Source organism: Falco cherrug, chromosome 7 (genome assembly GCF_023634085.1).
Source record: "Falco cherrug isolate bFalChe1 chromosome 7, bFalChe1.pri, whole genome shotgun sequence".
NCBI classification, from domain to species: domain Eukaryota; kingdom Metazoa; phylum Chordata; class Aves; order Falconiformes; family Falconidae; genus Falco; species Falco cherrug.
In genome coordinates this window covers 17,408,275-17,434,569 of record NC_073703.1, presented here as the reverse complement: position 1 = coordinate 17,434,569, position 26,295 = coordinate 17,408,275, and the positions used below count along the sequence as shown (strand labels likewise).

The following is a 26,295-nucleotide window of genomic DNA, read 5'->3' as shown; positions in this document are numbered from 1 at the left end:
CATATGTTTATATATTATATCAGATACTGACAAAGTTAATACAGTCATTTACTGAATAGCATACTGCTCCCATTCAGACTACATTAGCGTACCTGTAGAGGAATGAAGCTGGGTTAATTAGCATTGATAATATACAGCTGTGGGTTGGCTTCAGGGGTAGTGGGTTGGCTGATGTAGACAAGGTGCAGCTGTGGCTGGTTCTGTTAAGAGGTTGGGCAGCCAAGGAAGAGAGAGGAGGAAGAGGCAGAGAGAGCGCGTGAGTGCCCTGGATGAGGAGAGACTAGGAGAAGGCAGCAGAAGGAGTAGCATGAAGAGTATGCTGGTATGAGATAGTAAAAGACCTTGTTGTAGCCAGCTAGTTTGGAGAGTGCTGTGACACGTACCCTCTTCACTTTGCAAGATGTAGGTACTTATGTGGTTTTTTTCAGACCTCAGTCCTCGCTGCAGGAATCCAACATTTAATCAAATGACAGCATTGTGTGATCGGGATGCTTCTGAGCCTTAGTGTTACTGCAGCACTGACAGCTGCTATTTACAATTCAGTTTCTGCTTCTTGAGACATACAGTACTGGCAATCAGAGATTCTTGTGTGGATTCAAAGGATCGTACAATCAATTTACCCAACGTATGTGTCTGGCAACAAACATTGTATTAAAGTATTGAGCTGTCACACTTGTTTGTCAAAGTCCAAATGAAGAACTGGACTAAAACAGTACAGCTGCCAGTTCAAAGTATGCCTTGCTGTGACAATAATCTGAAATTCAGGATGGATAGTAACAAAACTCACATGCAAATCCATAAATTTAACATCTTTCTTAACTGCGAGTGTAACTGGTGAGCCACCAGCTATGTGACATCTTGACCACAACTAGTATTGTTGCCCTGTATTAGAAAAGTAAATCAGAAGGAACTGTAACTACACAAAATGTTATTGAATATATTTTTACATAGACTGTACTACTATGTTTTAAAGGTAAAGAAACACTTACTGAAGTAGTTTTAGAATTTGTATCACAAAAATCCATCGTGAGGTAGTCCAAATCAAAAAGTATTTTCAATATCTTTAAAAAATTATTATGAAAACATACTCTGTGGTATATCAGACCTCTGTTCAAAAAAAAACCAAAAACCAAAACATCTTGATTTAGGATAAATGTTCAAACAATATATTGTCTGAACACTTTATGCATACTTTTTCAGATCTTTTCAGGTATGTTGCTGAAGTGAAAAACTGAAAATGTTAAATATCTTTCTATTTGCGTACTTCTGTGTATATTGTCAGTTCACAAATTATGTATGTGTTTTTCAGGTAAAAGTAGATATCATTCCCCAGACTCTGGGAGTGTTTCATTGCTGAAACTCATTTATTGTTGGAGTGACCAATCTATAAAGGTAGGAAATAGCCAGTGTCATTTGTTGCAAAGTTAATCCTTAAGTAACATTTGCTGTAACTTAATATTTGGAATTTGTATACTGACATAATAGTTATGGATTTATGGTGAAATTATTACATGAACTGTGCTGTTCAGATCTATGGGCAGCACATTATCATTTTGGTATGATATATGCTACTCATGAAACTCTTTTGCCTTAAAGTACATGTTTAGATGTGGGAAAGTAACGGTCCTACTAGTCTCGAATCTAGGTGATCTTGTTCATAGCATGCGTTTAAAAAAATATGTTTAAATTGTTTTAGTTACCTGTTCTCTAACAACCGGATGTAACTTGCATTACAAATGCCATTTTATGCTCCAGGAAAATAAAGGCCAAAATAAGGAAAGTGTCGCTATACCAATGTAGTATTATAGAAGAAACGGAAAATGCCTTCTTAAAGGGATAAATATTTAATCCCAAATCCTTGTTTATTAGAACACTCTTCAAGAATAACTTAGTTATGTATTCCCAGCTCAGATGAAGCTCATGCCTATTGTTAGTGAAGAATCTGATGTCTTGAGAAGTAAATTAACGTTTCTTGATAGTTGACCGGTAACTGTGAAATAGTCTGAACAGTGAAATCTAGAGACCATTTTTCATTTTGGAAACATGCATTTAGATAAAGTATTTGGTAGCTTGAGCGAATTAATGTTCAGGAATACGAAACTCAAGACAGTATACTAGGACCACAAGAGATTTTACGCCAGAAAAGGGAAGTGCCTGTTACAACTTTATGATACTTTTAAAATTGCATGCAACTCTCTGCTGCATCTCTAGTGCAAAGAGTATTTTCCAGACCGGAGGTGTGCAGGGGTACTGCAGTGATAGTCCCCTGTTCTGTTAGATAGCCAGTAATAGTTTCTGCAAATACTCACATTCAATTGAATTCAGAGTTTTATCTTGACCTTATCAATTTTTTGTATCCCCACTGTCTGCACATCTTCCATATCTTTTCAGCATTCTACTTCTCTCACAAACTATCCCTGTTGCTCTTAAAATAAGTTTTTTCCTTTTTTGAATCCTTTTAATAATAATAAAAATAAATGAATACAGGACCTCAGTTTCAATAGTTGCATTAGTCATGTGAAATCCATATAATGTCTTGCTGACCTGGTCAGCCACTGAAACTATGGAGTTCAATAGCCATGAAACTTGTATCTGTAGGGTCACTGACTATGTGGGATCTGTGTATTCATGTTTTCCGATTACTTTAGTGACTGATTAGTTTATACAATGATAATAGTCTTTACTACAGAAGGTTATTGGGCAGGAAAATAAGACATAGAATAAGCTACCTCACACTTTTTTCATCTGAGAAGTTTAAATTTAAGATGCTGAAATTGTCAGGTACTGCATATATCATGCTGTCAGTGCTTCCCAAATTTTAGCATTATTCAGACAGTAGCAATAAGCTTTGTTAATCTGCTTTGTAGTGCAGATTTTGGGTTGCTTGCAGCCAAACTGCTATAAACATTTCAACATTCAAAATTATGTCTGATGTTGGCAATAGATGTGGGTATTCAGCAATGAATGATTTATACAAAATTATTATTTTTGTTGATAGTAGGGTGGCTTTTTTAAACCTTCCTTTATACAAACACAGATTTATGGCCAATTTATTAATCCTGAGCAGCCTTACTAAGCACTCATGTACACTTACCCAAAACATCACTAGTTACCCTGCTTTTAAAAACTTTCCTTGTTGTTATCTTCAGTGGAGGATACTGGCTCTCGGACATGACCAAAAGGACTTGTCATTTATAGATTCCTCATCTCCTTACAATGCTGTAACAGCTTCTGTGCAAACAAGGAAACTGAAAAACCTGCTGCAAACGATTGATTGGGGGTTTACTGACTGAAAGTTGAAGGGTGGAGGGAGCTCTCTTTCTGTCTTAAATTTTAAAAATGCTTATATTTTTAAAATATTTTTAGGGTGTTTTTTCCCCAGATGATTTTAAACAAAAGGCCATCTTCATGCATTTTGCTGTTCTTTCATATAAGATATAGCTTGTTGTTGCCACATTCCCATCCCGCCCAGAAGTCACTTAAGTGTACTCATCTTTTCAGATAGATACAAAGAAAAAAAGCTTGCCCTGAAACTTTTATTATGAGGAAACAGTGTTTGCATTTCTGACCTTAATTGTCCTTACTCTATATTTAAAATAGTCTGTTCCTCGGTTAAAACAAAGACCTGTCACAGATTTATTTTTTTGTATAATAATAGTATATTATTGAAGCTTTATGGAACCTTTTTGGCTGAAAAAGTGAACATTAAAATGAAACTTCAAAAAAAAGTTATCAGACTAGTCAAACTGCAGTCCAATCAAAATATTTTGCCTGTTGTTGACTCTAGCAGATACAAGGATATTTTCTTCTACTGGAAGGATTTCTTTGATTCTTATTTCCTTGCTCTTCCTAGCTCCTTAGTCTTAAAATCATAGATGTTAAAATGCCTTCTCCCTATGTCTTTATTCAGGCATTTCAAGAGGAAGAGTACAATAGCAAATAATTTGCTTCCTTTTTTCCTGCTCTATGAAGTTAGTTCTTGTTAGGTTGACTTTCCTGAAGATTAAATTCCTTTATCTCTTCACAAAAATGATTATAGGACAGGGTAAGCTTCCTTCTGCAATGTATTTTAATTCCTGAGCTGGACAACCATTTGCAAAACAGAGTAAACAACCCTGTTTCCAGTGCCCCCCTTCCGTTTTCAGCGCTAATCTCGGCAAAGAAATTCAACACTAAACATGGCAGTGAGTTTTTCATTTAAACTTTAGTAGGTCGGTAGTTTCACTAACATCGTATTAAGCATACAGTCTTCACATCTGTGGTCAAGGATTTTAGTTACATGACATGTGGGCGATCTGTCATACAGGGTGCCCACTGATGGGACTTCAGCAGTTTGCCTTTCTGTTATGTACGGCAGGGTCAGGGCTCAGTGCCGTGACGTACTGTGGAGCTTTAGCCCAGCTGGTGCTAAGCCTCACACAGCCGCTTGCTCACTCCCCCCATGTCATGATGGGGGAGAGGATTGGAAGAGAAGTGAGAAATCTCATGGGTTGAGATAAAGGCAGTTGAATAGGTAAAGCAAAAGCCGCGCACACAAGCAAAGCAAAACAAGGAATTCATTCACCACTTCCCAGCAGCAGGCGGGTGTTCAGCCATCCCCAGGACAGCAACGCTCCATCATGGGTAACAGTTACCTGGGAAGACAAATGCCATCACTCTGGACACACACACACACAACCTTGTTCTTCCCCCAGCTTTAAATGCTGAGCATGATGTCCCATGGTGTGGAATATCCTTTGGGTCAGCTGGGGTCAGCTGTCCTGGCTGTGTCCCCTCCCAGCTTCTTGTGCCCCCCAGGCTGCTTGCTGGTGGGGGTGTGAGAGGCAGAAAGGCCTTGGCTCTGTGTCGGCACTGCTCAGCAGGAACCGCAACAACACTGTGTCTAGCACAACCCAAAACACAGCCCCATACTAGCTACTGTGAAGAAAATTAACTCTGTCCCAGCCAAAACCAGCACACATACCTGTATAATTATCATTATACATTATCAGATCGATTACTTACACCTTCATAATCAGTAGGAGTTATACTTCCGTTCCTCCTAGTCCTGAGTTACCTGGACATCGAGTCAACTCTAACCTTGAAAGAGTCCTGTAATCTATTGCCAACATCAGACATAATTTTGAAAAGAGTCCCAAGTAATAAGACCCTGTTAGAACCTGGATGCATTAATTCAGGAGCTTCATCAGAAATACAGTTTATACAGCTTCAGCATACAACATTTAGGTCCTGATTCGAAAGTCCTCTACTGCCATCCTAATGTTGCAGTATTCCTTTTCTGTACAAGAAAATTTGTTTCCTCTATTATCAGCTAGCTATTTAGTAGTGTCCCCTTAGGAAAACTGTTGATGCCATATTTAGAACTCTGACATAATCATCTGCATTAGGAATATTTTAGCCTCCCTCTTTCACCAGCAGAAAAAGATACACACTGTGGAGGGACTGCTGAGATTTTGAGAGGAATAATGATATCAGGACTTCCTCATCTCTTTCTATTGATTCCTGCAGTGCACCTGTATTTTTTTTTTCACCTCAGTTACTTCATTTCTGTTAGTATCTAAAATAAGGCGGGATGAATCTGAGATACATTACAAAGGACTTTACTTTCAAAGAATAAACCACTTCATGTTAAGGCCATTGCAGAGACTAGTAGTAAGAAGCTAGTATCTTCTTTCCTGGTGCTCAACTTTACAGTAATTTCTCCAACAAGCTCTAAATGCATTTGTTTTTACAGCATTTGTGTCTACCTGAAGCCACCTGACTTCAGTATCAGTGTGTAGACAACTTTTCTGACAGTTACTGTCCAGATTTAGAGGAAAGCAGACTGAATAATAAAAGTCTGATGTTTTGTTCTGTATTTTTTTTGGTTCCTAATGCAACTGTGTTATGGAGGCACCTGGGAGGCAGTTTCTGCAAGGCTCAGCCCTGTAGAGGTTACGGCCTGAGCAATAACCAGGAATGATGTCTATTGACTTCTCTCCTTAGACCTACTCTTTATAAAGAGAATAGTAATCCTTCAAAGTAACTGATTACGTTATATCGCCTTTCTACACGTTGTATAGATGTAACAGTACAGTTTGCCTCAACTTTCCTTCCCTTGCCTTTTCAAATTGTTCTCTAGTATTGCTGCTGCATTGTCAATTATCTTTCACTCCTTAATATCTGCATTTATAGTTGGACATATGCTATTTATACTTCTCATGCATAAAAGAAGCATGATTTTTGTCGTATTTCACAATCCAGTCTATAAAACAGCTAGTATTTACAACAGTGGTTACAATTACGGGGAGGGGGGGGGGGGGGAAATGAACGTGTATGTTAGCAGGCAACAAGGTAGCAAACATGTATGTAATGCAGAAGGGCATTAAAGGAAAGTGTAAACTGAGAAAATGGAAGGTGCTCATGTAGATTTTTGTTAGAAACAGGCAAAGCTTTTGGAGACTTTTATACTTGGTGATAAAAATAGATGAGTTATATGAATTCTTGGGAAGATGCAGCGGGAGGATAAAACTGAATGTGAAAGTCAGCATTGTGGAAATGCAGATTCAACAAAATGATAGACAAGTATCATGCAGAGATGTACGGGTGCCTCTATAGTATCATGTGTTTATTTTGTTTTAAGATGTTAGAGGAAATTACATTACAAATTGTATCTGGCTGGCATGCACAGCAGTGGTATGGGTAATGAATATCTGATCCAGATTAGTGACAGGGTCTTAGCAGATCAGAACACCATGAAAAACACATACTGTTTGTAATTCTTTTGTGTACCCTGTAAGAGGTGGTTTGGCTTTTTTTTGGTCAAAAATTTTCCCAGGACAATGGAAACGTGTCTGTGTTTCTTTCTCTTTCTTAATTATTGTAGATATATTGTAAGAGTCTGCTGTAAAGTCAGGCTCTGTAATCCCCAAAGCTTAGGTTGTACGGATGTGAGGAATTGGTTTCCGCTGTAAAATAAAGTGCTATTTTAACAAGATGAAGGTTTGTGCTGTGTTAAAGCACATAGGGCTGAGTTCACTTGCTGTGAACTCTTACGCTGTGGACCTGACTATGGTATACTTGGCTGCGATAAAGGATTTTGTCACAAAGGACACCTACAGCCTTTGTTCTGCTTAATGATTTGAATTTACAAGGGCAGCTAGAAATGTGATTGAGGACAGCCTGCGAATTCACTGTACTTGATTAGTGGGATGAAGCTGTCTCTCTTACAGGCAGTCTGAGAAAGCCTGCATACATCAACTTCAATTCATACTAAACTTAAATATTTTTAATAGACTGTTTCTAAAATAAATATAATGTAAATGTAAAATATTTCTATATAAACATATTTAACTTAAAACATTCATATTCCATTTAAGTTCATATTTAAGTTGAGGTGGAATACACTGTTCTGGAAACTTCAGATTTTCTCTGTCTTTCAGGAAGTTTCTTGTACTTGAGAGCGAATACCTTCCTGAGGGGGGAAAACTGTATTTCTTTTCTGGGGGAAATACCAAATGAAGAGAAGGCACACGTGCTGCCATTCTGCAGCATGCTAAATTTTAGACTGAGTAAGGATTGCAAAAGTTTGGATCTGTTGTGTAAGGTGTTATAAACATCTCAAGTCTTTAAACTTTCTCAGTTCTCCTGGGGCTTCTCTGCTAAAGTAAAAAGAAAAGTGATAACCCCACCATACAGTCTCCACACTGCTTTGTCCTAACACTCATACGTGGTGCGTCAGTTATTGCAAGTGCCATTTATAGGTTGTTCATAATTCAGCAGATGTTCCTTTTGCATAAGAGAAGTTTGAGGAATGGTATTTCTCTTGGTTAGACAAAAAAATATCGGTTTATCATGTTTGTGCTAAAGGAATTAATAGAGGATCACCACTAATAGCAAAACATTCTTTAAGCTTTTCAGAGAGAGACTAAATATCAAAAAATCTTAAAAAGTCAAAATACGAGGTCCTTCTGCAGTCTATGAAGCATTTTTCTACATCAGAAAAAATGAAGATATTTCTTATCAGCTGTTACCACCATGTACTTTACTAATTTATATTGTCATGATCCTTTGGAATCAGGGAGGCAGTAGGCAGGTATTCTGGCTTTGAGATCAAAGAAAATGCATTTTTGATTAGTTGGAAGCAGGCATGATTGACAACTCGGACCATTTGATTGCTATCCAGTTAACTTATTTTTCAGTATGTAAGTAGAGACGCATGATTATCACTGTATGAAAGGTATTGGTAAGTGTTGACTTTCTAATGACATTCACTAGAATAGTCTTAAAATTTTGTAGTAGTTATTTAAAATTGTCAAATGCTTAGATAAATAATTGAAGTACTGATATCAGCCAATAATGATTTGCATTTTTGACAGATTATTGAGGCAATGCAAGCGGTGCTTCTGGCAGAAGTTCAAAGGACTATGAATACCTTGAGAAAAACTGCAATCTGCAGAGAGCCATTGGCCATAGTAGAAAATGGAAGTGGTAAGTTTTGAATGGTGCCAAGGACTAAGGAGGGGGATTTGCAACACATTAAAAATGTTTCTTTGCCGCGTAGGTGGAAAATTTACTGGTATATTCTTTTACAAGAACTTTCTCTAGTACTAGGTAGAACAAGGTAGGAGTAAGAGTTCATAATATATTATTTCTGTGTAAGACAAGCCAAACGGCCTATTTCTGACCTTATCAGGCGATGAGTTTTCTCATGTGATTGTCAAGGAGTTAAAGGACTTTCATACTCTCTCATCATCTCTGAACATTACAGAAGAAAGCAAAAACTTTCTTTGATTGTATGATAGTTCTGGTATTGTAGATACATTTGCACATAAATGAAGCAGTGTTTTTGCAATAGTATCAGTAAATAATAAAAAATATTGAAAAGAAGTTTTACAAACTTATCAATGACATCAGAACTTACACAACACTAAAAATTAATTGCCTAAATTTTATAACTTCATAATGTAATATAGAATATTTTATTTTTCTTTTAGAAATAACCTCCCTGCAAGGAGATATCAAATGCATTTTACAATTACATCATATCTTTTTATAAGAAGCTTACTCTTTGCAACTTTACAATGGTGCTAATGTTTATGGTAAAAAATGATTGAGCCTGAATTTATGTTATGAAGTTATACCTTTTTTTTTTTGAGCCCATTAGCTGAGTCTTAAAATTAAGTGACCTAAATTTTAGTTCCAATCTTATTAGTGAGCCTTCTCTTGGGAAACTAATTTATAATCTCATTGAGTGTGTGTCTGTCATGAAAATTTGTTACCAATCTGCTTGTTCCAGGATACTAAAAATGAATAGTGATACTTTGCTTCAGGCCACAAAACAAAACGGTGTCTCTATAATTTGGACTGTTGGAATACAGTGAAACTTGAAACACTTCGAATAATTGTCATATATGTGTTTATACTTTGCTTACACGGGGAAGATATCTTTGAATCATTTCATTTTTATGTGGTTTGGGAGAAGATGTGTTCTAACCAAAACCCGCCCAGCTGCAAAATTCATATATGAATTTGATTTCAAATGTCACGAATTTTCAAAGTGTGTTTCTATGTGGTGTTTTGACAAGGGTTACAACAAAAACGGAACTGGAAGTTGCAAATGCAGGTGTCTGCAAATTCCAGATGTGTTTAGGTCTTTGGGTTTGTTTCAAAGCCCTCTCTACTAGATGAAAAAACATTTCTGTAAAGCAGAGTGCTGGAATGATTACAAGAGCCTAGTTGTCAGTTGTTGCTTAATTCTAATTAAGTATTAAGGCTCACGCAAGTTGTGAATTCAGGGGAGTTACTTCAGCTTTCCACTCTCTGAAAGGGGGATTTGGTTGTTTGTGTGTCTAGTAAAAGATTTTACCATCGTTTTGTTCTTAACCCTATTATTTCAAGGTTATTCAACAAACAACTGGAAAATTGCTTTGCTAGAAAGAGCACAGTGTTCATACTGGCTAGGACTTCTTCATACTTCATGATTTGAACTACATAAATATATCTTGTAAAGCAGAGTGGATTTTCTGACATATTATTGTTCAGCAGTCTAGTATATTCTGGAATAGACAGAAAACATCCAGGAAGGCTGGGAAAGAGATGTTACACTATGAGCATTTAATATCATACTAGCTTTCTTCTTGTTCTCATTTCCATTCGTGTTTTCCCTTGTTGCATTATTTACCACAGTATGTAAATACCACAAATGTTCTTGTTTTGGTTTGTATGGTTTTCTAATATGTGCTGCAAAACTTGATGGATTTGTTTGGAATCAAACACATTTTTTTTGTGATCTCTAATATGTTATAGAGTAAAACTATTTGTGGCATGTAATGAAATACGGTGGCATACAGAAATTATTAAAAACCCACCCAGGTGTAAGTCCACAACCAGTGTAATTACCAAGATAAGTAATCATTTTCTGGGTTTTAGTCATTCATCTGATAGGTATGTAGTCTTATATTTTATTAAATATTCTGTGTTTATGGGTTGTACAGTAGCTGTCATCTTGTGCAACAAGGTAAAGGTTAAATATTGTTTCGGGTTTTTAAGTTATAATTCAAGACTGGGAATCATGCATTCTGACCCAGAGTAAAAGTATCTGAATCTTGGCAGCCATAGTCATTGTATTGCATTTGTGTTTAATTGGAATTAATAATTTGGTCTGGAAATGTGTAACTCAATGAATTTCCACTGAAGTCAACAGAAATTTTCTTTAAAAAGACAAACAGAACTTTCAGGATTTGACCTTCAGTTTTTATTATCTTCAAAGTTTATAGCAGGGGTCCTCAAACATTTTAACCGGGGGGGCCAGCGCGCGGATGAAGTGGCAGGGAGTCATCTGCGGCTGCTTGGTTCCCCCCCCAACCCCCGGTGGCGGCAGGGGGGTCTGTAAATACCGGGGGCCGGATTGAGGACCCTGGGGGGCTGTATCCAGCCTGCAGGCCCTAGTTTGAGGACCCCTGGTTTACAGTATATTATGTAGTTGTTTTTTCAGAAAGAGCCGTACTCCTTAGGAAGCTCCTGCATCCATACTTCATAGTTAAAGGTGATAGCATTTAGACAACAGTTTCACTTGCGGATTAATTTAAAATGCCATCATTTTCTCTGTGGTTCCATACAGACAGAATTGTTTGTTTAATTGAATTTTTGAAAAAAAACCAAACCCATAATATATTTTTTTCCAGAAACAAAGATAAGGAATTAAAAAAGCTATTCATATAAAGCATGCCAGAGAAAGGGTTAACTGTGTTCTGTCCTAGTACCTTCTCCCATTGTTGCTAAGAGGAAATATAAATGCAAACAGTTGCAATTTCTTCATGTTAATGTCAGAGATAATAATTTTGGACCTATTCCAGACATATTGATACCAATCTTACCATTGATTTCTGAAAGCTTTGCTTCAGTTCTTCAAAGAAACTGAGGTTCTTTTCAATTTCTTTTGAATTCATCGTAATTTTGACAAGAAGTACATTGCAATTTGTGCCTTCTTGCCTTTTTCCTAAATGCTGATAATCTCAGATTAAGGGTACCATTTAACAGCTTGTCAGTGTGGTATTGTTTTCCACTGCCATGTGAGTCAGAGGCAGTGATTGTAAAGTTTTAGGAATCTATTTATCCACTTTATTTACATAAACTAAGAGGAAGTAAATTTGCTGGCATTCTTCCTTCGTTTTTCATTTATTGTATTTGATCTTACAACACACATACCTCATCCATACCCAGCCATGTGCAGAACTTCTTTGATCAGAGGGAAAAGGGTGGTAAAACCACCACTCTTATTCAATAGTCCAGTGATGGGGTACAAAGAAATTGGATAGTCCCTCCTGCAGTTGATGGGAACCATTCCCTTCCACAACAGCAATTCATTGCTTATCCTCAAGGCATTTTGCAGTGAGTCATCTACAGGATTTTTTCCACTTTTCATGGAGATCTCGAAGTATTTGCAAGGGTAAGAGTTAGAAATGAGATTCCCTCACCTCCAGGTGTGTGGTGCGTGTAGGACTGTGATCTGCTTTTAGCTACTGCGCTGAAACAGTTTCCTATGTGTCATTCTTGAATGCCTATTTCTTCTAATGCATAGGTAGCCAAAACTGTCTCATCTGAAACAGTGTTATAGCATACAAGTTCTGGAATTGTGTGCCTCAATTTTCTGTAAAATGTGAAGAACTGGATTTATTTACCTTTTGAAAAAAAAGTGAGGATAAATATGTTTAAGATGTTAATGCTCAGATAATAAATTGAGGAACTGATGTATGTGATATTCTAGGAATGCCAAAAACTGGAAAAGTGAAAGGAAAGCATGAAGTATAGGATGTATTCCTAAATGCAGATATTATTTTAACTGCCTCTTATATTTGTGAAAAAATTTAAATGTAAAAAATCACACCACTAAGACTAGCTTGTAATAAATTCTGGTTACCACTTAAAAATTCCAAGTTTAAGTAACTGCTAATGTTTCAGGCTTTTAGGTTTATTTGAAAGCTATTTAGCTATAACCTCATCTTTTGTATGTGGTTTTGGAGCTCTTTATTCAATTAAATAAATTGGTTCTTGCAGGAAAAAAAGCTTTTGCTGATAAATACTAGAGCAAAATTAATGGTGGTAATTGAATTCCTTAGGTTAGTGTAAAGAATTGTCAAAGACTTATCTAGAATATAACAATATGTTTTGTTAAAATGAGGAGTCCACTTGGTAATGGTAAATCAATGAAAGGCGGGATATAACAGCTTCTGTTCACTAGAAAAGTGTAGTGACCTGCAGCAGAGGGTTTCAAACACTTCTATTGTAAGGGTTTCAGAAATCTGTCCAGTCGTGGATAACTTTTTTTATGTCAACTCTTAGGAAGTCATTCTGTGGCTGTGTGTCTCTCTAAAGCAAAAATGAATCTTGCCTGCCTGCAAAGTCTTAAGCTTTTGTCAAGGTAGTGCAGATAAGGAGAAGGGTTGTTCTGTCTCCGATACTTTTTTTCGTATTGCTATCGTGTTACAACCTAGTTCCTTTTCCTATTAGTCCAAATATACGTTCTAACTCCGTATTTAAAAACAAAAGACACCTAAAAGTCAACCGTGAATCTGAGTGTTAGTCGATTTGGACCACTGATATCACAAAGATTACACAGAATTTCAGTGAAAATTCATCCTTTTTTGCCTGATCGCTGGGGAAAAAACTTTCAGGGGTGTAAAACGCATTGATACTCTTATTTAGTGTAACTATAATAAGGTAATTTGTGTTGTTTGTGTTCTGGTGAAATACCACATGCCCAGAAAACTTTGAACATCATCTTGAGGAATCAATGTCTGGCTTAACATTTTATGTTCAGGTAAATGTACATTTGTCCTCATATCTTTACATTTCCCTTACCATGTTAGTTTCAAGTTTGGATTTGGGCTTGTGATGCATTCAGTCTTTGAAACTGCTTGCCTTGCTGTGGCTGGGTTCCATATCCCACACGAACCAAGTAATCAAGTAAAATCTGGAAAAAGGTGTCAGGACAAAATGTGCTGGAGTCCTAGAAACTCACATAACCAGAAAATGAAAACTGTAGGTTCAGCTTTTGGGAAATGTTTCTCTTGTGGATTGACTACCTGTACAATCAGGGATTAAATCAGTTCAGGGGAGGGGGGGAACTTGTGGAATGATTTCTGATAAAAGAAGAAAAAGCTTAAGGGAAGAGCAGATTAGGATACAAAGGAACTGGATGTGAAAAGAAAAAAATCTAGGAAAAATGGAGAAGAAAAAAATATAGTAGAAGCATGGTGATACGAACACATACAAAAGATTACCAGCTTTCCAATGGAAATCACAACCAGGAAACTGGTTGCTGATTAAAAAAATTCAAGAATAGAATTTGATCCTATATCTGATACCATGAAGGTTATTGAGATTAGTTGGAACCAGGAAATGAGGAAATTTTGACAGTGTGCATTATTTTGGATTGAAAGAAATTGTGAAAAAAAGATAATTAAATGCACACAGTTAAGAATCCACGTATCCCAGCAGCATAGATTTTGAAAAGCATAAGAGAAAACACATCTTTTTTAGGCACATTCCAATCTCATGAAAGAAAAAAAGACAGTTCAGTTGTCTGGAAGAAAACCAAGTACAATGAGGCATCTTTCACTATGACAGATATCCTAAAGAAAAGTGAAGGTTTTGTGTTAGTTTTTATAACCTATTTGTTAAACTCACAAATTTTACTGATTGTGTGTGTGTGTATATATATATAGCTATATATGTATACGCAGATATTTGAAGGAACCTAAGGTGATTTACCCTGTGCAGGCTGTTTACAGATTTTATTGCTTTAGAGGAACCAATAGTACTTCCTGCTGCTTTCTCAGATGAGTTTGTTTTTTCTAGGGTATTGGGTTAAGTATCTTCTGTTTGGCATATGATGATCTAGAGTATGTCTCCAGAGCTTATGTTTCTACTGGCCAAAAAATAAGTGCAACAGGGCTAATAGATTGCACTTAGCAGTGATGAAATTAAATTTGCATGAACCCACTCTTAATTCTTTTCAAGAACAACATTTCCACTTTATATCAAAATTCTGTTTACAAAATATATTGGAGCTGATCTGGGTAGGTCAGAGTCCTAAGTCATATTGAAATATGAATCAGGCCACCATTTTTGTGAGGTAAGCATAGGTTTTTGGTAAAAATGAGTGCGAATTTTGACATGAAGTAGTTCTTTACACTTCAGGAATTGTTTTCATACATGGAGCCTCCAAAATGTTCTTCTGAGCCTCACAATGCCTGTGATTAAAACATGTAGTATTTCAAATTAAACTGATCAAAACTGTCCCTCTTCCTATGTAGTCTCTGTGTGCTTTGAACTATTTCTGAACTTTAGGATTACTTTTAGGGCAATATCTGAACCAAACACTCCAATCATACTTTCTTGCAGTTGTTATTTTTCGACTGATTTGACTTTTGGCTTCAGGTACCTTCCTGCCTGGCATCTCTCACATCTTTCCAGTTCAGCCCTCTTCTCCTGTTACATGTTGCATATTCAGCCCAGATTCTTCCAGGCTGTTTTATTCCTTTACATTCTCATCTTCCACTTCATCTTTTCCTGAGAAAAAAGAATGTTAAATATTTTCTGCAAAATGAAACTTCCTTTCTTTGTCCACTCTATTCTTATTAGTGCAAATATTTCAGCCAGTAAGAACAGAAAGTTTTTTAGATGGAACTGAAGTTTTGTGCTCTTGGACAAGTTCACACACATTAACAAAATTCATTAAACTATTAGACTTGCTTCAGGCTGTTTTAAAAAATTCTCTGGCAGGCCAATTTTGTGTGTGCGTGCAGTAGCAATAAGCAGCATAAGAAATGATTGTATAATCAACATTTCATCACTATTAATGAGAATTAGATTCATCTGTAATCTCGTTTTAGTCTGTGAAACAGCAAACCAATTAATCTAGCATTTTTTTGATGAATGGACTTTGAGTATAAGCTGGTGACAGCAGTAGCTTTCCTCTGTACTGAATATGCATTAAAAATGAGTGTATTATATCCTAGTTTCATATTACAAATATTTCCAGTAAGAGAATACAAATCAATGTTACATTTTACCATCTAACCTGCAGTTTAACTATACCACTGTATCATGTCCTATATATCCAATTAAAGCTGTATTTTGATCCAGTAGTCTTTAATATTAGTGGTCAAGTACTAAAGGAAGTAAGCTTAAAGACTTATTCTAGAACTACAGCTTATTTCATTCCATGCGTCATATATTTTACCAGAGAACTCCTTAATGTAGCAGAAATCAGATTTGGTGTGTATTTTTACACAAAATCAAATTGTACAGGCGCCATCTCGGACTCCTCCAAAACATTAGGAACAATAGGATTCGCTGGTCAAGGAGAGGCAGTAAGAATGGCATGTATTCTAAAATCAAATGCACAATGTAGTTTGGATAGTTTTATTTTCTATGTGATTTTTTTCAGTGTTTGCTGAATGGGAAGGATCTCTGATGCCTTCTATTTCGATCTTTAAAAGTAAGCACACTCTTTTGGGAGGCTGTTAATACAGACATATAAAATTATCACTGGTTCATTTTTAGCCTTTTACTGTTTATTTAGAAGTTCATTGGGTAAAGGCAAATACAACACAAGTATTCCAAAGGTTTGAAAGCTGGTTCTGAGTTGGGGCTTCAAAATAACAAGCAAAGGAACTGCAAGTACTCCATGTTTAAAGCAGTGTCCCCAGCTTTTTTGGAGCAAGCCTGGTCTCTGTCTTCTGCTGGTTTTTTTTCAACAGCCACTCCGTGTCACACCTCCGTGTTCTGGATGGCTCCTTGCCTATATTGTTCTTCTTAGTCAAACACAGTGTTCAGACTTGCTAATAGCATGTCATTTGTAATCCTTATAGTTTAGTTGGAACCCTGCTTTTTTTAATGACTAATATAGTATACAGAGCTGTGGGTCAAATAAGCCTCCTGATGTTCCCTTAGAACTGGAAGAGATGTAAACATAGCATGGAAAATAAGTAAGTTACAATGTACTATTTTAATTTCTTGTATGTCATGCTTTTCATCAAGCTGTGTCTGTATAACATAAGTCTTCATCCAAAACATAGTAGAGAGAACAGAACCTGTTGCTTTTCACTCTGGTTTGGTTACGTTTTGAAGTTTGTCATTCTCATATTTTACCTTAGCAATGCTTAGAATCCTTAACCGCTCAGATTCTCTCCTGTCCGTTGTCCGCACTGTTAACTCACAGGCCTTAATGGTGTTTCCCTGTTTCACGCTATTTGTCCTTCTTTCACTCACCCAGCTTCTGTAAAAGCTTGTGAATAAAACAAAGAAGAAAAAAAAAATATTTTAGTAAGTGCCACACTTCCTCTAGAACTTGTTGTGCTAATAACTCTTGAAAAAGCTGGACATTTTCTATTTATGAGAAGCAGACTGAGGCGGGAGAAAAAAGTACTTCTATATATAGTCCATTATTAGTACTGAAACAGCCCTGTGCCTATAGCCACAGAGCAGGACACTATCACAGTATTAGAACATCTGGTTTGTATTTATAACACTCGATCTAGGGTTTTTCTGGGCTGTATTCATGTTCTGTAAGCTCCAGCCTCCTGTTACTATTTTTATTAATTTCTTCCTATAAAATTTCTTTGCTGCTTGATGTTCATGTACAAAGTTATGGGTACACGAAGGTCAAGAAAGACTTCAATAGGTCTTACCCTAGAAGGACTGGAGAGATGGATACTTTTCTGAGAAAAGAGGGGTTCAGAAAAGGATGGAGAAGGGGGATGACCCCCAGGTGGAAGAGTTTTCTTCTCCATATTATGTAATTATACTGCTGCCCTGCTTGGAAAAGGTTTGCAGGAATTTGGCAGTATTTTTTTCTTTGGGCTCTGTTGCCTGGCTTTGGCTTATTGTGAGGAGTAAAATCTTGCTGAGAGGTTTCAATTGCAGTTAGCTATGACTTCTGTTGTCTTGGGCTGTCGGTAAGCCAGAGCAATCTGCAGTGTGCAGTTAACACTAGTCTTCTTTCATGTGATCAGAATAGCGTTTATTTAATATTGCTTTTTAGGATATGTGAAGCAAAGTACCCCCCAGTGTTGGATCTTGTGTATTTGAATCGTCTGGAAGATACAGAATTGGTTCCTAGACTTAGTCTATAACTGTATTTGAAATGTTCCTGTCCCTGAATTTCAGATCATCTGTCTCCCCTAGCTTATATGAAAGGAAATTATAAAATAATATCAACTCCATTATTTAACTAAACAGTAATACAATAATTATCTGGCAGTAAGACAGGTTAAATGCTTTAATAGCATTGTTTGTTTTTTAAAAAAAAATCCTTGCAGAAAGAGAGAAATTACTTCAAACTACTGTTAATTTTCAGTAAAATGGAATTTTTCCATTATGTTTTTAGTGAAAAACACAGTGAAAGGTGGAACTACTTTATTTATACAAATCTTCTTTATTAGTATTGAAGTTGAGAGTCTAGCTAACACTTATCCAGCAGAGCAACACAACTTAACAGTACTTGTCTCTAATAATGAGAGCAAGACATCAGTCTCAGCAAACAAAAAATGAAAGTAACTCAAAAGAAGGCTTTCTTGCCTATCAAGCTTATCAAGAAAACATTGAACCAGTTGGAGGTACGTATATAGCCATCACTATATAGAACATATATCAGCAGAACTGTTACTTTTCGGGACAGAGAATGTGTTCACATCCCTGTGTGCAATTCTACACCTTCATGTATTTTTAGAAGTCTTAGTACATCTATTTATATTTTATGTCCCTTCTGTAATCCAGAATCTGTTTTGCTTTTTCTATAAAGATGAGCTCAGAGTTGTTTCAAAGCAGATAAAAATTACTAGTAGAAATATTGTTTCACATTTGCATGGTACATTGAACAAATCAGCACAAGATAACTTCCAAATTCTGAAATTTAGTAAGGATATTGTTTAGTATTTTCCTCTCTCATACGTTGTTCATATTTAGTGTTTCAGCATATGCTTTATTTTAAGACCCAAAGTTAGATCCACCAAGTGTCCCATCTTCAGCATTATATTTTAGTTCTTCAATTGTATTTACTAATAAAGATGGTAACTCAAAATGTCAATGAATACAGAAACCTTTTCAGTACATCAGAGGAAATTTTTTTCTCAAATTCAAAGTTGTATCAGCAGAAGGCTCCCCCACCCCCCTCCCCCTACTCTTGGAAAAATTCAACTTGTGTCACACTTAAGATACCTATCACTAACTCCCTAAAGACCAGATGCCTGTATTGTTCTCATATGATGGATGCTAGTCACATCACCTGCTGCACTACTAGAAGATGCTCAGATAGCCTAGTGAAGAGGGTGAAGAAAGAACCTGAATCCAGGAGGTATTTTCAGTACAATAATTAATAGCTGCTCTATGTATTCTTTTCTTCTGTACCACCCTTGAATGAGGATAAGTTTTGGATTTCCTTTTTCCTTTTCTTTTTTGCCTTAAGCTCCAGAAGTAAATTAAAAAAGAGAGAAACAAAATATATCTGACATAAGTAAAGCATGCCTGCTCAGTTTTATGTACTGATAACGTTCTAGTGCTAAATTTTCTGTTTCTTTTGGAAATGAAGAGCTGTCAAGGTTTTGCATCTTACCAGACTGGAGAGTTTAGTGCTGACAATGAACATAAATCTTTGTCTTGACTGAAAAGACAATCTATTTTTTTTATTATGTAAGTTAAGCAGGCACTGGTTTTAATTTGTGTTTTCAGGAAACAGTAGCATTTTGGTATAAATCAGGAAGGTCTTTCAAATATGTGTGTCCCAGATAACCTTAGCAAATTAAAACCATCCTCAACACACAGGAAAGAATTTGTTATTTAATTAGTACGTGTCTCTTGGAAGGTTCAAAAGGAGCCCCTTCCACTAGTAACCATTGTTATCCATGTCAAGGTATGATATATAGTATATTATATGAATTACACTGCTGGCAACAGATATATTAAGGAATAGTAAAAAAGATCATGAGTGTAAACCTGTGCTTTTCTGTAATGACATTCAATGGATTAGTTGCATGGTTAGGAACGTTTTAATACAGGACCTGTATGGAGTTGAGGACTTATGTCAGTGACAAGCACACGGTAAATAAAGCTAAAGCATCAGTAGAAGGTCTGATCTAACAGGCATAGCAAGCAGATGCACTTCATGCGTACGCGGACAGCAAAGCATGTCACAAAAAAAGAATGGACTGACAGACAGGGCAGAACCATTGTTTCCAATCTTCTTGTGATAACTGCACACAGCAGCAATATTTGCAAAACAATTTCTGTAAAGTTCCATGGGTTATAAGGAAGTAGTTTCCCTCAGCCTGGAGTAAGCTGGTTTTTTGTAAAGGGTCTTTAGTGGTCAGCACAAACGTGTGCTGGTTTTTTAGTTATGCTCTAATCCAGTTCACAGATGTTATAAGGCAGTGTTCTTTTTCACTCATTGACTGTGCCTCTTAAAACGTGCCTTTTACCCTTTATTTTCTCCTGCTCTACTAAAGAGGATTTAAGGGATAGGGCTACTTTGGAATAATACCCCCGGTTTCCTCCACTGTCCACCCCCTTCCACCCCTACAAGTCCTGCCAGAGTTGCTATTGCAGTTTGAACCTTAACTGTGTGATGCAGATGCATTTTTCCTAAATTGATGAATGAATAATGTGACAAGGATAATCTACTTTATGGAGAAGCAAGATTGATAATTTTGGGATCAGTGGTCAGGTATATTGCAGTATATTTTTTGTCTTAAAAAGAGACACAATATAATATATTTGTAGAACCATTAGATAGGCATATAAGAATACAAAATGAAGAATTTTCAGTATTTTTCCAGCTGTCTGTGATATTTGCAATTATATATTTTAGAGTAGAATGTGGGGGGAAGCTGCCCCTTTTATAAAAGATACTGTTGTAGTGTTCAGTGCTTTTAGGAGTCAAGCAGTAAAAGCCTTGCAACAAAACAAAACCCTTTAAGAACCTTGTTTATTGAATTCTGTTGGCTAAAACTGCCAAAAATAAATTAATAGCCGTTACTACTGCAGTGCTTTTTTGTTCACAAGAAAAATACCTTGACATATTTTTTCATTTTGTGATTGGTGCACATTTCAAGGGTATAAATTAATCTTCAAAGGATCCTAGGGAATATCTTTCCTGGACACTTCACTTATACATCAAGTTGGCCATGTTAGCAATCTAATCACAAACCTGTAATTCAGTGGACAACAATTTCTTATTGTGAACAGTATAGCAGCTTTTACTATCATTTAGGTCAGCCTAAGATTGCTGATGCACCATATGTTTCAGGCCATGGATGATGGATGGTATCCTCTGGTGCCCATCCCTAAGTGATTGGAAAGATTGAAGACACACAGTTCACTTAAGCTTGCTTACTATTACATCAAGTAATCAGCGTGATAGGCAAACCTGTGCTCTTTATGTCACACTGCCCAACTTTCTGCAGGGACATTGTGTCAAAAAAACAATCTAAGAACATTTCCAGATGACAGGCCAGTTACTAGAACAGCCATTTAACAACTGGATTCATCTAAAAAGCATAATAACATGGAAAAGTCAATACAGGTTTTTAAAACACCTTTATTTATATGAAACAGACATGGGGTTTTGTTTTTAAAGGAGTCTTATTCCAAGATTGAACTTAGGCAACAGAAAGATGTAATAATGCAATCGTTCTCATAGTTCAGCCTTTAGGATGTCAAAACATGGTGTTCCCAATATTAACCAGAGAAAAACACTGCTTTGAAATAGTTTTAAATGCTTTAGAGGTTTGCTTAAAATTTTGTGGCTAGAAACCCATGACATCAGTTTAAATTTTAAGACAGAAATCTTTTTTTATTTCCCAATGCCTGTCTCTACTGATAGCAGTCAACATTATTTTCATTTTACCCAACTCCATTGGACCAGTGTTTAACCCAGGGAATTGATAGCATCTTCCCTTTTATCAGGTTGTACTGTGGTGAGGAGGCTTCTGTATGGTGCAGGAGAAAAATTCTAGATGATACTCTAAATCTCATTTTGCATAAAAATTCTGCAAGACTTGCAATATGTATGCCATCAGTCAGAATAAATCCAACCAAATGGATAGCAATTGATGTGTTTAAAATAAGTTAAAACTACAACTGGTATATGTTATTGTATAAATGGGTAATTTTTTTGTTGAAAGTTGAGTACATAAGCCAAAGTATCTACATATCATATTGACCATGAAAAAGGAGCTAGGCACTTCTGTGAATTCAAACTCTGTAAAATCTCATGTAGCCTGTCATTATTGAACATATTTTTGTGTATGCGTTTTCTGACTGAAAAGCATGCCTACTGCATGAACTTGGATTAAAACATTCATAACTAAAGTAACAGATGCTGTTTATTTTGAATGCTAAATTCTGGCAGATATTCTGCTGTTGTTTTTTAATACTATCTCAACTGCTTTGCCTTATTTGATCAGTTACTGTTTTGACAGTTCTATTGACCTAGCTAGGTGACTGTGGCTGGCCTAATACTAAAATAAATACATTTTTCATATTTAAAATGTACAGTTAGTGAGAAGTGCTAGTAAAAATAGTTTAAACGCATTTGAAAACTAGCCACTCCAAAGTCAGAATTTCAAGGCAGGCTTCCTCTTGTCAGTCCTTTGACAGATGAGACACTGAATTCCATAACCAGAGACAATTTAGGCAGTGGCCTCTAAAGTAAATATTAAACTAAGGTAATGGAAAGACAAAGCTACTCTGAGGAAGAGAGTTTGAGGAGCAGTGATTAACACTGACTTTAAAACCAAGGCCATCAAAGAGGTGGAGAGGAAATGTGCTGTTAGCATTTAGCTGCAGAGAAGAAATTGTTAGAAAGCAGAATAATTTTTTTAGACATTGCCTGAGTGCATGAACCTGTCTGTGTTAGAACTGCGCTTTTTGCAGTTGCTGACAATTTGGTTGCTTACTGAGACACCTCCTGCAGAGAGATAAGTTTAGCGGGCTTTACCATAACTTGTTCTGATGTGAGGATGCTCCCATTTAACCACTTGTGCTGACACTGGAGCACTAGATGTGAGAGAGGAACACAAATTGAAGTATACAAATGAATATAAGGATGATAGAAAGCATTTCAAATATGAAATGCACTAGACTAGCATAATTCATTTGGAGGGGCCTACAACGATCGTCTAGTCCAGGCCACTACTTTGGTCTTGTCAATGAGAGAGAGAAGACCTATAATTAAGGAAAAATAAATGTCCCAAAAAACGCATTTTTCTCAAAGCATACTTAATGAGAGTGAATGAGAGGAACTTCTTGAAAGTTACCTTAGCAAGCCGGTGAGCCAGGTATGCAACAGGGATTTTAACAAGAATAGGGCACACTGACAGTCAAACTTAAGTACTCTGAAAAATTCTTTGTGGAATGTTTTGCTTTTCTAAAATCAGAAGTATCAGTCAATGTGAAAATGTCTACAGGATAAACAGTCATAGTCCCAACAGCTCTTCTTTCTCCTTTACAACTGTTGTGACTTGGATAACTGGAAACATACTGGTAGTCTCGTTTGAAAGTACCCTGCAGAAGTTAAAACCACCACCTAAAACTGCACTGAGGTATCCAGAGTGAAGTTTGTGGAGAGAGACGCCGGAATCCCTGTAAGCAGGGTTTAGATATTTAGGCAGTGAAGAAAATGTCGTTAGTTCCCTATACTTGTGTTAATATCAGAGAATAATGTGGGGCTCAAGCCTGTGCATTGATCTTAAATGTTGTGGTCTGTGCTTGCTTCACGTCATGACTATTATGTGACATGGAACAGTGACAAGGATAGGCTGGAGTGGGAGAACCAGAGTCCTGCATGTAGGAAGGCTGGAGTGACTGGCTCATACTATTTGGCTCCGAGTTGAGGCTTTCAAACTAAAAAGGCAGTACAGCCTCAGCCAGTGTGAATCACAGTCAGTGAAATAAAATACCTTCAAAAATCTGAACAAAATACCCTCAGTTCCTAATGCAAAGAGAAGTCACTGCTCTCACCTGAATTTAATAGTGCCCCACAAGTCAGGATTGTTTAGGTGACTGTAAACGCTTTATATTGGTCAGGCAGTGTTGGTCCTTTTGCTTAAAAGCAATGTTTCCTAGGTATCACAGGCATGGAGATAAGCATTCAGGTTTTGCTAAGAGCAAATGCAGTGTAATAATTCTCAGCTTTGCGAATATGTATTCTACAGAATTAGTAGCATCATGTCAGTGAAGAATGGAGCCACACTGAAGTTATTAGGAGCGTAGAGTTACATTTTGGGGAAAGTAACTAACTTCATTTCTGAGGGAAGCAGCACAGCAGGTAGATTTTGGCTGTTATGCACAACTGAGGTTTTCCTGTGTCTTTTAAATGAGGCACTTCTCCCTGAACACTCAGCCCTACCATTGCAATAAGAAGCCGGTGACAAAACTGCTTATATTTTTTTCAGGAGGCAAAGCTTTTTAACTACTGCAATCTGCTGTCCCTTTTAAAGTCCTGTAAAGATGGCAGACACTTATGTTAAACACAGTGGATTGTTGGTGAAGTTAACCGTGTGCATCCAGAACTGGCAGAATATGGACTAAGGTGCAACCTCAATCTGTGCTGTAATAAAGTAGCTGTTCATCTGTGGTCAGAGATCGTCATGAAAGACCTTGAGTTCCTTCACTTTATTTTCCAGAAAGGCCATCAGACAGCTTTGCATCATCTAACTCTATCAATCAAGGACCTCAACCACTGCTTTCTGCTGAAAGCTTTCCTGTTTGGCTCTGTTTTTCACAGACAGCTCAATAACTTGTCTGTGGAGCTGTGATAAATGTACCATGTGCTTCTAAACTGTCTCTTTAACACTGAACTGAATTTCAACTTGTAATGCTTGTGGCTAATTGTTTTCCTCAGAAACATTTTATTTATTTCCAGTTATTATTCCGTAGTCCCCAATTATATTTTTTCCATTTATTCTCTGGCAATGGTAACATCAGAAGGATGCCCTGCATACAGTGGACTGCTAGAAAACTGGATTTTACTCAGTAAATAAGTTGCATAGTATAAAGAATAAAATTAAAGTGAAACTGTATGAACAAGAAGTATAAATTTCTAATACTTTGTTTTTGTAGCAAAGTGCATATTAAGCCTGTTTAGATTTAAAAACTTACTTTCTCTGATTTGTGAGCCTGTCTGAAGTGAAACATTCTTGTGGTTTTTTTCAGTATATATGAAACAGGGCTGGTATCACAAAACCTCATGCTATTTGAACACAATTGTCTGGTTTTGCTGAGGACACCCAAAATAGAGCTATTACAGCAAATGAATAACTTCTCACTCTGAAAGAAGGTGGTTCTTTTAGATCAGGTTGTAGGTCAATGGCAGGGCAGGGTGAGGAAACTCATATTGCAGCTGTCTGCAAATGAGCTTCACTCCTGATACAATATAAAAAGGACTTCAAGGTTGGTAAAGGTTAAAAATTGGATATGGGAACAAATATGTAAAACATGGGGATGCAGAAGAGTCTTCACAGTAGGACACAAACTCTGCAGGAAATTACATAGCTCATACATTTTTAGCACTTTTAACTTATGATCTTACAAAATCCAAAAGAGAAGACTGAAATTAAGTGCAGTTTAATGATTGAGAAAGTGTGATGAATTTGGATGAAAAAGAATGTGAAATGCGTTGTAGTAAATTAAGGTCCTAATAAGGAATTCAAGTAAAAGCCTTATGATTTCGTTTCTTAGACATCTTGCAGCTTGTATGCAGAGAAACTGTTCCTTTGAAATAAAAAAAACCCGATTGGAGTATGTTTACCACTGTGATAATGTGCAAGTTCTTAGAAATCTTAGAAAATCCTCAGCTGATTAGTTAATGCAACTTGCAAAACAGTAGTACGCATTCAGCATCGAAGTAAAACATAATCTTTTTCAGGGGAAAAATGGCATATCAAATGACTCCTTGATAGAAAATAAAAGCCAGAGATGGCAGAATCTGTTCTGGGATGTATTAATCTGGCTCCTGTCAAGCATAATTGTGCTAAAAACTGGCAACTAGGGCTTCAATTTAGCCCAAAGTTAGATAAAATATACCAAAATGAAGAACCAGTTTTCTGCTTTTCTCTGTAGTGGTTTCAGTAGGAGAAGGAGAAAGGGCATAAGGCATGTTAATTGCTTTTGGGAATACACTATTCCAGGTTAAGAAGAATAAATATTGTACACTCTGGAAAGCATGTTGATTTTTAGTGGACAGTACTAATTTACACATTCCTCATTTAGAGCACAGAGCTAATACTAAAAATGGATCCTTTGATGGGTGTAGTTAAAAAATACATATATTGGGACAATTCTCATTGTCCATGTCACTGCATAAACATGCAGAATAAAAAGTAAAATAGAGTAGCTTTTTTGTGCTGCATGAAAAGCGGGACAAAGTGGTGGAAAACAGCGGCCCATCATGCATTAGCTGTCACTAGGATGGCATCAGGGCAGAGGGTACGTCAGAGCAGGGCTAGGAGATTTGTTTAACAAATTTAGTGTGTAGGACCTATCAGGGATGGGTTTCTCTAAGAGAATTATTTCCTGTAATGACAGTGCCTTTGGGTACAGTAAACTTTCTGACTTCTCCTTCCCATACTTACACCCCTGCAAGTCCATAGTGAGATCCGCTCTGTAGTACACGTTTTTTTTGCTTCTGCTGAGCAAAGCTAAATTTTCTGCTTATAGGTGATCCCACCGGGTGAATCTCTTGAGCTCCTCCTCTCACTCTCTGACTGAAGCATTTTTAGATGTTGCTTAAGAGGTGTATCTCAAAACTGTGAA

At 36.7% G+C, this 26,295-nt stretch overlaps 1 protein-coding gene across 2 annotated transcripts in view; it reads left to right on the top strand.

Moving 5' to 3' along the window:
* Nucleotides 1-26,295, top strand: part of WDR72 (WD repeat domain 72) — a 129,061-nt gene that overhangs the window by 75,978 nt on the left and 26,788 nt on the right. For both annotated transcript variants that reach the window (XM_005435496.3, XM_027800146.2), the window contains 2 exons: nucleotides 1,310-1,392; nucleotides 8,358-8,469. In XM_005435496.3, the coding sequence (XP_005435553.1) occupies nucleotides 1,310-1,392; nucleotides 8,358-8,469 (195 nt within the window). The remainder of the gene's footprint in view (nucleotides 1-1,309; nucleotides 1,393-8,357; nucleotides 8,470-26,295) is intronic.